Genomic DNA, 12,697 nt, shown 5'->3' on the forward strand with positions numbered 1-12,697 from the left:
TGCTGCCAATCGTTTCACTTAGGAGCGGTGTGTCCCACCTACCCCCACAGTCTACCGTATAGATTCAGACATCATGTAGTGCTGAAAGGGCAGAGAGGAGGCTCGAACCAACAAGCATTGCCAATGCTGCCCGCTCCACCAGGACACCTCTGCTGGCTCTGCAGAGCCCCTAAAATGCAGAGAGAGTGATGGAGCTGTCGTCTACCCATTGGGGATGGGGCAGGATATTACAGGATTTTGTTGAAGGACACCAAGCTCACACTCAGAGCATGCTGTCAGCCTTCTTTCCCAGTCATTCCCTCATTTGATCTATATGATCAAATTATATTTCTTGGGTTAATTTTTGTATCATGAGGAGCCAAGTTGCATTTGTTTCGGACCTTGTCCTATTTTTCTATAAAAAAATCTCTATTTATCAAAGATTTGGTCTTAATGGTATCCTCAATCCACTCGGTAGTTTTTTCAGTTTGCAATACTGTGTAAGCAAAACATAATTTTTTAACAAAACTGTTGGGAATTTAAAGGACTTATTTCTATTTTATAATATGACCTCAAATTAATCCGCATATCCCTAGAGATCATTACATGGTGCAATTCTTTGCACAGGGATAATCAAGATGATGTTCAAATAATTTAATGTTCTCACTAATAAAATCGCAGAGGGTCTAGAATTTAGCAAGGAAGAAGCTATGAAAAGTCTTTTTCGGGGGCACCATTAAATCAAACAAAAAACACAAAACCAAGAAGCTGGAATAAAAATTAACGAGACAATTCTAAAAGAAATCGCATGCAATAACGATGGGTATATATTTTAAAGTGAAACGAATACTGACAAAAAGACAGATTAAGAAAACATAGTATGGCAACCAGTTTATCTTGTATGTATGGTTCTTTTGTGTAGGGTGCATTTGTAAAGGTTTACTGAGCTCACAACCAAGGTGGGGGTTCTTTTATTGTTTTATCTTCGGTTTGAAGTCATGTGGCACACAGCAAATGCAGACTAGGAAGTGTTCCAGCACTTGCACAGACCCAGTCACTAGGACAGCCTATTCACAGTGGGCAACAGTTCACCAGTGAGGTAACCAGTCCTGCCACCATATATCAAAATTGTTAATTTCTTTAGCTTGCTATGAAATTGCCTAAATGTGCTCAAACCATACTACCAGCTTGCTAATAAGAGCTTAGTTTCTATACCTAGAATTGTAAAACAAAGCTCTAACGTTTGCCCTTACAGATAGGAAAAGGCAGTCTGTAACCTTTATAATGTTGCTTTTAACACATCTCGTAAGCCCATCAGATTGAAATGTAGCTATCCATAAGTACAAAACCATAAAGTGATTACCCTTCTTCCTTGCCCATGAATTAAAGGGTACCTCAGATCAGCTTCATCTACTGTTTTGTAGCCCCTGAAAAACAAAGTAGAAATCTGAGGTATATTTTCAATTCTCATACATAATTACCTGTATTGCATCAAGAACATCACAACATCCACACTTTCATTCTCACTTGACTCATTGCCAAACTTGCTCCTATTTGAATAAACACTCAGCACAACACAGTCAAGACAAAGCAAAATAAGCATAGGCGAATCCCTTGAGTCAGAAAACCAGAGGCTCTAGAGCTATTCACCCACTGTGTGCCCTCTGTGCAGTAGTGAATATGGAGAGGGGTCTAAGTTAGAGAAAAGGATGAGCATGGATAGAGCTACAAAACAAAAGAGTTCATTGTAGCTCCACCACTGCTCATCTCATATCTAACAGAGGTTTGTGGTCCGCTGTCAGTCTATAAACACGTGGCATGACAATCCTGCCTTTCCTGAATCAAGAATGTCATTGAAGTATAAAACTAACATGAAAGTGTCTTACTGTCCACTACCTTATCTTTAAACCTTTGCACTCCCTCTGCCTCCATACAAGAATCCCAGCTGAATCAAATTGCTATTGTGCTTGCAGTACAACACAGCCGAACCTACATTATTTAACTTTTATCAGTTACTTCAATCTTACTGCACCACACACCAGAACTGCAGCACTAGAGCCCTATCATCTCAGATTTCCACACTTCTATTTTCCTACACTTCACCAGAGAAACTCAACTGTTAATGCAATGCAATTTATCGCACTAGTATTAACTCCAGCTCAGTCTTACACCACAAATCTCATCATTATTACTGCACCTCACAACTCACCTGAAGACGTCTAGTTCTATCACGTCATTTGATAGAACATTGACTCACAACACCAATCACCTGCAAGCTAGCTGTCATTCCTCACAAGTTGTCCCACCTGTCAGTTTCACCTATTTTTTTGACTTACCAACCATCCATGTAGTAATCACGATAAAGCACCTTCTGGCCAAGCTCTTCTCTTTTAAGTCTACGTGGAAACTCAAACCGTGTAAATTCATCAGCCAAGAGTTTAGGATAAATAAATGCCTGCATACAAAGAATTAGGTCCGGGTTCAGACTTACAATCTATAATTTGCAGTACAATCAGACATTTTCTCTTTTAGGTCTGAAGATAATATATTGAACGGACTGGTTGTGGATGAACTTGTGCAATTGCTAATTCTGTACAGGGATGGCCCTATACTACTTCAATTTTTTGGCTGTACCCATGAAATATATAAAATATTAGCTCCCATGGCCTGAAATGGCAGCCACAACATTTCTCCTAATGTTACGGCCAACCAATCAGAGTGAAAGCTCCCACAGGAGGAGCGAGGCAGCTGATGACCAAGAAAACGCCTTCAGCCAATCAGATCACTTTATTTTTTTAAGTTGAGGATCATGGGACTTTTGTGAGCCTCCAACTGTCAAGATATATAACGATTTTTAACCTTAATTTCTCAAAAACTACTCATTAATTAAAACCAAATCAAAGAAAGCCCACTTTCCAGACCAAGATCTAGCTTTCTGGCAAACTTGGCGTAATTTTGTTCAGCCATTTTTACGGTATCGCTGTTCAATTTTTTTTATGGAAAATTGCATGGGGAAATTGTGTTTTGGACCCCCCTTTTTTCTAGCCTGCCACTTGACGGATCGAACTGAAACTTTCCAGGAAGGAGCTGAGGTGGATAAAAAAGATTTGGACTTTTTTAATGAAGACTAGATCTTAACTATAACTACACAGTGGCGACCACCACTGTGTAATATATTTTTGTGTATGTTAGTATACAGATATATATCTATATATATATTCACTGAAAAAACCATAGGTTTCACACAAGTTATAGTTAGCTGTACATTTCACTCGTAAAAAACCAATGAAATTCCACGTTATAGTTAGTGCAGGCAACTATAACTCACGTGACCGCAATCCTCTGCTGATGACATATGTGTCTTTATGAAAAAAAAATATTTGTAATATATGTTTAGCTAAAATTTAATGGAAGAAGACATGGGCAAATAAGTGTCTAAATACAGTATTAGCATCAGCAGAGGATTGCGGTCGCGTGAGTTATAGTTGCCTGCACTAACTATAACGTGGAATTTCATTGGTTTTTTACGAGTGAAATGTACAGCTAACTATAACTTGTGTGAAACCTATGGTTTTTTCAGTGAATTTGCAAGGTTTTTTAAATGCTAATTCCTAACTATAACGTGTGTGAAACCTATGGTTTTTTCAGTGAATTTGTACGGTTTTTTAAATGCTAAGTTACTTTACGCCGTTCGTGCCGTGCGCGCCCACTTCACGCAGTTCGTTCCATGCGCGCACGGTGCGCTTCGCGCACCGCGCGCCCACTTTACGCAGTTAGTGCCGTGCACGCACGGTGGGCACGCGGTGCGCTACGCGCACCGCGTGCCCACGTTACGCTGGATGGGCCATGTACGCACGATGCGCTTCGCGCACCGTCCGCACACGGAGGACATATTATGCGCTTCGTTGTGAAAGGTTATCTATTAAATGTTCTACTAAGAAATATGCCATGCACAAAAGGTGCCCTGCAAGCACCTTTTGCACACGGGGGGGGGAATATGTGGAGTTTGTTTTTTTGCATGTGAATTTGTACGGCGTTTTTAAAAAAAAAAAAAAATAATAATTTTTGGCCTTGGTGGTCCTTCGGGGACATCCTAACCATGGCTAGGTGGTTAGGAGCTGTCTAGCCTGCCCCTTTTCATGTTATCCAACTTTGTTTTTCCTCCCCCCCCTCAGAGTGTGAGAGAGAAAATGGCGGCCGACACTTCCTGGTTTCGACCGATTCGAATGTTTACTTTGATCTAACAACCAATCAGAAACGCGCTCGCGCACGGCACCGTACGCGTACGGTAAGCTTACCGTAAGCGCACGGTAAGCGCACGGAGCGCTGCCACAGAGATATATATTGATTTAGATGCTATTTTCTCAGGAACTACTGAACAGATTTACACCAGACCTACAAAAGGCACTTCCTTGACCTTATGGCTACCTCTCTGCCAAATTACAAGTAATTCTGTTCAGCCGTTCGGGCTGTAGCTGTGTCTAAAGGTCCTATGGAAAAATGCATGGGGAAAACGCGTTTTGGGACCCCCCTTTTTTCTCAGCCCCCGCTTGACGAATCACCCCGAGACTTTCAGGGTAGGAGCGGAGCGTAGCGCCCCATTAGTTTTGAAAATTTCGCGAGGATTCGTCAACCGGCGCCAAAGTTATTCAAAATAGAATGTTGCAGATTTCCTATGGAAACAGGGTCCTAACTATAACTACCTACTGGCGACCGCCAGTAGGTAATATATATATATATATTTATAGATATATATATATCTGTACACACACACACACATACATATATATATATATTCATACTGATACATACTAAGTCTCAGATAGTCATGTTTCAGGTGGCCTTACTTGCTAGGGATGCCATATGCCATTCTATGGAATATTGCTGCCAGACCTGAATCTTAGTGCTATCTTTAATTTCTTACACTTGTGATCTCCATACAATCCAGCATGGTGTAGGAGGCTACTGTACTGTGCTTCTGAATGAGCTTGGTTTCATATTTTGAACACATTCCAATAAACCAAATGTAGGATTGCATTTCATCATTGCTGAAAACACTGCACTGGCTTACAATGGTCTACATTACAACGGTCTACAAAGTCTGCTTCAGGGTGCTAAACATTGCATGCAAATGTAATCTACAATGAGATAGGAGATTATATGCCATCAAGTATGCTCTGATTTTAGTTCTCAAGGCTTTCTTCAAATTCCTCTGTCCTACCGCACCGGGGCTGCACTTTTACAGTTCTCTTGATTAATGCTTTTCCTACTTTTTTCAGGTACTTGGGCGGAGAGCAAATCTCCTTCGAGAAAAATTGTAGATTGGTCCTCATGTAAAAATTGGACAGCGGAGATAGTGGTTGAAACCTTTTCATAGCATTACTTGACTATGTTGGGAACATATGTTAGGTACTGCCTAGACACTTTATGGCCTGGCCAGAAGAAAATAGTGTCCCCCACTGATTGTGCACACTGGAAAAGTGTCGGCCTCATGGCAATGTATCTTTACAAATTATTAATTGAAGCAGTCAGAGGGGTAAGCTGAAGTCTGCATGGATACCACTCCCCTTATTATGTAAGGTCCAGGCTCTGTGTACTGAATATTGGCTGCAGTTCACCTGGACCAAACAACAGTAGGCTGTCTGACAGAATGCGGACCTCTAGAGAGACTGTACATGGATACCTTCAGAGTTCCTTCTTTTCAACCTTTATACAGTGGATTTGCCAAAACAATAATGATGAAATCATGTCAGCTCAAGTTGTAGCAAGGTCACATCCCCGTAAAGCTCTGTGTGGATGACACTACACTAATCTAACACACTAACTCTAAGTTACATAAATCACTTGATTGCTCTCCAAGGTCACTGTAGAAGAAGAATAAAACTCAACAGTTCTCCATCGTTGGTACCTTTTACCTATTCACATGCCTGAATTGTCCCTTGTCATCGGATGCTTTCCAGTCTGGAGTAAATGTTTAATAGCAGTGATAGTAAACACAAAGTTTAACATTACAGTGCAGGTTATCCACCTCATTGTAAGATCCAGAAATCAGCCAGTGCGGAGGAGAGGCTCTGATCTAGACTTTTTTCAAGATACTTCCTTCGTTAAGATTTTTCAAATCAGTAGTCAAAGGATGAAGGAACTACTGAATCTCATTTAAGGGAAGATCACTAGTGAATCTATGAAAGATGGAGAGCTATAGTTACAGGTAAGTAACCTTTTCATCCTGACATTTGATTACTGAGTCGAAGGCCTGAGTTTTGACAAGACAGCAGTTTGTACAATATATGCAGGCGGGAATGAGACTCACTTTATATCAGAAGGTTCAGATGTTCCGCCTGCCTGTCAAACAGCTTCCACCTTTGCTCTCACATTCAAGCAGTAGTGCTTTGTCAATGTCTGAGTGGTCTTACATCTCTCAGCTTTGTCAATATCAATAAACAAGATGCCTGCAAAGAGAGCTGAAGCAGCAGTCATGCATCTATACCAATGGTTCTCACTACTTTGGACCCCCATTCAATCTTTTCTGGAACCCAGGAACAGCTATGAGATCAGTATTGGAATCCAGGGAATCCCCACAGAGTCATTATTGGAATCCGGAAACCCAGGTCTAAGCAATTTAGTTTATTTGAACTGCAGAACAATACACAAAATTACTTAAACATGTATTCACCAAACAAATGACCAAATGATTAAATATTTTATTTAATTCACAAATATAAAAAATATCTAAATTTTAATGGAACGTTTGGAGCTTTTCTAAATTCAGTGTAAGCCATCCATTGTACATAGTGTATTCTGTTTGATGTTCTTGCACTCCTCCCACAAATCAATCTCACGATCGCAAATCAATTAGTCATTAAGCGAGAGAAATGTATATTACACCAGGGGAAAACAGGAAGAAAAACAAAACTTCGTTATAGAGATCATATCATTATTCTTAATAGGATATTAATGTATACATCCATTGACACATAAATTCTGTTTGATGGTCAAAGAAAGTGCATACAGAATGACTAATTGACTTGGTTAGCGGTACAACATATTTCTGTACTGTCCTCTCTGTGACTAAGATATGACCATCAGGACCACCCTGTTTTCTGTATTAAACTATACCCAGGTCCTTTGGTTTACCATGGGTTACCCCATTGCTTTGTAATGGCTTCAAATGCAGTACAGCACATCTTATTGACTTAGATTCTCTGTACTCATGATGCTAATGAGAAAGGCTTTGATAGTTAATAGTACTGCCCTGGGTTCCATGCTTATATGTCGAGTCACTATCTGTTTTGTCCAAAGTCGTACTTTGTAAAGAAGGCCTCTGGGATTAAGAAGAACTGAGTTCTTCCTAATTTATTATGTCGAACTTAAACATGTTATTCTGCAACTCGTCTGATTGTATTCTAACTGCCCGAGACTTTGAACAAATAAGACTCTTGCACTTCTTGTATGTTATACACACACAGAGCTTTGGGGTTCACCAGAATGCACAATGACATGAAACCAAGCAGAGACTCATATTTGTGGAATATACACACATTTTGAAATGCTAGAGGTGTGCCACCAGAAATGCAATATACTTAGTGAATGGTGAAAATAAAAGGTGCTGATTTAAAGACAAAGGCCAGAACATCAAACTCATGGCACTGGTCAGTGACCATAAAAGGAAGGTATCAACAATGTTGTAGGTGGAAATGAATATGAAAATATGTCACGCAAAACTGTGGAGGTGAGATAGTTATTCCGACCATGTCCTGGGGGAATGCATTAAAGCATTAACATAAGGAATCCCTGCTTCTTTAAGAAATTGCTCAGCCTTCTTCAATCCTAAAACACTTTGCCTCTCAATGGTATTTGAAGTATTGATATCTACCCCTTCAAAAGCGTTTTGTGTATTGCTTCTACCCAATAACTGGATCCTTCCCACACCAGAGTGGATGACTCATGGAGTAGGACGTGTGCATCTTCCTTGATCGTATGCTCTGGTCACTGGAGCGCACCTTTATGTGTGGGTTGGTCTGGTGCTCTGTGATCTTTGCGGCGTCCTTTGATTTGGTCATAGGATTTTGAAGAATAGGCTCTGTCTAAAAGGTCACACATTTCTGCCACCAGACTCCATAACATTTGCTCCTGCGGTATGATATTAGCTGAGGTTGAACTCGGTTCTTCATGCGTCACATCGCTTCCTCTCATTATGTGATCCAAAGTAGCGATTTCTTTAATCGTTTTAAGTGGTTTGTTCATAACATCCAATAGGCAACAATTTGCCACCCGAATATTGAATTTTTATGAGTCTTTCAAAGAGGAGACTGGGGTCAGTACAGACTTAATCTACCACTTAATTATCTTATTCACCTGTTCTGTCAGGTTGGTTATGTCCATGGGGGACTGTATTCTCCATGTGTATTATCCTATCCACCTTCAACATCATTATTTTCTCTTCATTCATCTCTTTCTTTCACATATGACGGAGATAGCGGGGGAGGCTGAACAACACATTTATGAAGGGCTGAATTATTTTTGTTGTACAAGGTGGTCCCGTAGATTGGCGGGGGAATGAAGCAGTTGAAATCCTCTTGCCCCTGACAATGGTAGTATGGTTGATGGTTCTTGTTACATACATTTGTTAAAGAATTCCTGCATTATTTGTTTAAGTGAGTCAAGGAAATACAAAGGAACATGTACAATAATACATGGTGGGAATAGAAGAGATTTTCTTCACAGATAGATAATCCTTACAATTACAGCACCTATGGTGTAGTACTTCTTTGTCTGTTTCTTCTTCTTCTTCAGTCAAATCATGTTTATGTGGCCTACTGCTTCTCTTTGATAATCCTCACTGAAAAACTTTTTGTCTTTTTCCTGTTCTGCTGCTGGTTTAAGGAAGGTTCCTAGGAGACCTGCACTTTTGGAATCAGTATAATTTTTACTAATGGATACACTGATGCAGGAGAACAGTAAATACAATCTTTCAAAGCTTGCATAGTCATGGTAGGTCTTGAGGTTGATGAGATCATGGTCTACGGCATCCATAAGGAGGACGGCAATTGCCTAGACCTTTACATCAAGCATCAATGATAGTGATATGGATGACTGGTTGATGAAGTAATTGCTGAAGTAGCTACCGATGAAGATTTGCTAGGCTTTGCAATCAAGGGACATTCTCTCCATTGTCAACAAAACAACTTGTGGCTTCTTCAGAAGAGGTGATGTTTTTAAGAAGAATTTAGTTGTTGGGAACTCAGATGGAGGTGAATGTCATGTACTTTGGTTTCTGCACTATAAGCATAGTGACAGGTTTGTGGCATCAAATTAGTAGTTTGGACTTACAGACAGCTGAGTAAGGTTTAAAATCACTTCTGTCGAAGAAGACTTTGCCATTTTGTCTTCAGACAAGTGATGTTCTACATGCTCCTTCTTGTTGGTGCTTTGCTTTTAGATGCATTGTGGAGGCAGATTCCTAATTTGATATTGCAAGAAGATCAATCACTAACCTGCAGAGTTTTAGAGGGAACATTTTTTACACATGAGGGTCATATGCACAAGTCTAGTAGCATTGGAAAATGCATTTTTCAGATTTCTAAGGTGCTTCTCCGGTGGCAAAACCTAAATGTCTGAAATGTGAGTCACAGGTGGCTCCGGGCCTAGCCTCCTAGAGACAAGTACATTTCTTGCAACAGTGGTGAATGTAGTAATTTCAAACGCACCAAGAGATCCCATGGGGTATAATGGAAAAATATTTATTGTCTTATTTGAGGATAGAAGTTTTTTCAGAGCAGAACTGTATAGGATTTCCCTTTAATTAGACATACATACAAATTTGAGCTTTGGAAACCTTTGGGGAAAGGGAGCTCAGAGTCTCTTCACCTCATTGGCTAGAGTTGGGCCTTACACGAAACTGGATTCGCTGCATTGAGTGCAACATTAAACTAACTCTTTACACTTAATATTTAAAGCCATAATAAATGCTATCTGACATATACTGCCAAGTATTCCAGATATAACAACAGGGAATAATTGAAGCTATTAATCTCTATGAATGTAGGTTAATTAGTGACAATGTTATAAAAATTATGTTATTATCTTAATGTGCCAAACATAAAAAGGTAAATCCGAGTTTGGGGGGGGGGGGGGGGAGCTGTATATCAGTCTCATATTGATGCCCAGTAACTCTCATTAATATGTTATTTTTTTATCATGTAGCGTATTAGCTTGTTTCTGTCTGTATGCTACTGAACTTAAGATAAAGTTGGATAACAAAATATCGCCCCGGCATGATTATAGACTTGTATGTGAGGGCTGGTAGACTGGATAATTCCCTGTTGTTTTCAAGTGCATAGAAATCACTCTTACCTAAATTTACAAGTGACTTAAGAAGCCAAATTATGGTCTGCGAGTAAAGATTAGGCTCCTCTGGTTTAAAAAAGTCTGGGGAGAGGTGCCTCTGACCTATTCAGATTTTACCGTCCAGTTACAAAATTCAATGAAACTGGGGTGTCTGGATCAAGAATTAAATTTTTGCCCTTTAGGAAGGAGGTAGGGTCTGCTTGTAGAGTACATACTTTGTTTTGTTGCACCTGCTTGTACGAACCTCAATTTTGGCTACTTGCACTGTCTCAAGAAACAAGGAAGACCAGGGGTATATATGGACTTGGGGTATATAATGCCTTAGGAAACTAGGGTCCCTAGGTGAAAAAGAATTTGTCTTGGATAACAAAAATAAGTTATATTTGACATAATAGATTGATATGTAAAATTACAAATAAACTTTCATTGACATCAATAATAGTGGGTAGTGAAGCAAACGTGATGTGACGGTGTGCTCAGGAAAACAAGATTGACAAACTAGACTTAAAAGTTAATTATTTATTCCACAATCTGCATAAAAGCAATGCAGCCCAAACAATTTCAATAAAGAGAAAGAGGGTCTGCATGCAATGTCAGCGACGTTTCGATCCTTTATAAATGTGAGGATCTTCATCAGGACAATTATGAAAGGGTGTCTGAGATACAGCAATGTGCCATGGCGTACAGGAATATCACAATGTCACTCTCATGGAGTAAGTGGCATCTGAAAAGCAGGCAATGTGAAGGACGGGGCGTATATAGTCAGAGGGAAATCTAATTGATGAGGAGCCGAGAATCAAGGCGCAATAGTTCAAGGGATATCTAATATCGCATTGAGAATGGGTGCTTGTTGAGTAAAGACGAACCCGGAAAATCAGAGGCCGCAACTACAGTAGATGCCGAAGAACCTTAAGGCAGTGTTGATAGAGGAGAAAGCATTTTTATTATTTATGAAGTCATGGAGCAATTACATGTTAGAACATAAGTTAGTGCACATTTTCATGGCGTTTAAACATGATTCGTTTTTTTAAAGGATTATGGTAATTTATGGTAAGTCCTTTGAGTCAAATGAGTGTAAAGGCTTGTTATGGATTTAAAACTGAAACTAAAATCATTGCCTGGGGGAAGACCACCTATAGAATGAACAAATACCACCTATACACTATTACTACAGATGGAATAAAGCACTTATTGGGCACATACCAGGTGCTGGATTCTCTTCCTTTCCAGCTCTGGTGTAAATTCCGTGCTCAGTTGCAGGAAGCTTTGCTTCTGGACCAAAAGGGCTCTGTAGGAGGACATTCAAGAGCAAAATGTTCAGCTGTGCAAGAAGGATGCAAGGTTAGCACATATGAAGGCAGTAATCACTCTATTTAAGGACCTTCCTTTCATGCTGACGAGAATTAGGGTACGCGTTCTATTACCGCATAGCTCAGTTGCCTTGTCATTTCTTTGATTTGTTTTGTAAGGCTCTTTTTAGTAAAAAATATTTATAGTTAAAATGTTTTTTTCAGGTGGCAGGATATCCATCAGTTTATTCAATTGCCAGTCACATATATTTAAATTTTCTTCTCCATCGTAATTTTTATTTTATCACACCCACATTTAATGCTATTAACATCCCAGCATTCTCCTTTACCAAGTCAAGCACTTGCTAGGAAACATCATTTTAATATTGCTGTAACCCAGAGGCCAAAACACTGCTCTGAGGCCTAAATAAACAACGACCACTCCTCAAAATGTGGCAGTCTCTAACCACTTAAGTTTCTTATATTTACAATCTTTGGAGAAATGTATGGAATCCCAGGGCAGTTTTAAGGGAGAACTGAATGTTTGAAAAGTCAAAGAGACCATGATGTGTTTTACTTGAAGCATTTTCCGGCAGAGCAAATTCAGAGTGTATAATAATCCTTTTAGTTACAATGACACAGATACCTCCACATCTTACTAACTGTTTGTATCATCATATCAATAGGCTCCTTTTTTACATTATGTGAGAATAAGGTGATAGCAAAACAGATAATATATACCCAATCATGCTGGTAAATGAACACCATGAACAAAAGCCACTTAATTGACGGTCATCAACAATAGCCTTCAACAAACGTAACAGAATGCCATGAAGTCTAGGTCTCCACTCCTATTTTGTATCCAACTCAGTATTCTCTTTCCAAACACATACAACAATACTCTTCTCTCCGTTAGTTCACCACATTACAATACACTAAAGGGGGCCATGGCCGGTGCCCCCCTTTCAAACCACTTTGATTACACTGTATAGTAAGATGTAACCTGGGGTTCCATCAGTAGTAACCCCCGTTTCTTGAAATTCTTTATTGATCTAATTTGGATGCTCCAAAACATTCCTCTA

At 39.6% G+C, this 12,697-nt stretch overlaps 1 protein-coding gene across 4 annotated transcripts in view; it reads right to left on the reverse strand.

The window, feature by feature from the left end:
- Positions 1 to 12,697, reverse strand: part of PPM1M (protein phosphatase, Mg2+/Mn2+ dependent 1M) — a 198,429-nt gene that overhangs the window by 65,653 nt on the left and 120,079 nt on the right. For 2 of the 4 annotated variants that reach the window (XM_085624804.1, XM_085624803.1), the window contains 3 exons: positions 11,530 to 11,614; positions 2,316 to 2,434; positions 1,343 to 1,406 (listed from right to left, as the gene is read on the reverse strand). In XM_085624804.1, coding sequence (XP_085480930.1) covers positions 1,343 to 1,406; positions 2,316 to 2,434; positions 11,530 to 11,614 — 268 coding nt within the window. The remainder of the gene's footprint in view (positions 1 to 1,342; positions 1,407 to 2,315; positions 2,435 to 11,529; positions 11,615 to 12,697) is intronic. The other 2 variants (XM_085624806.1, XM_085624805.1) reach the window with 1 other exon arrangement.

The sequence above is a fragment of the Triturus cristatus genome, chromosome 9 (genome assembly GCF_964204655.1).
Source record: "Triturus cristatus chromosome 9, aTriCri1.1, whole genome shotgun sequence".
In the NCBI taxonomy this organism is placed as follows: Eukaryota; Metazoa; Chordata; class Amphibia; order Caudata; family Salamandridae; genus Triturus; species Triturus cristatus.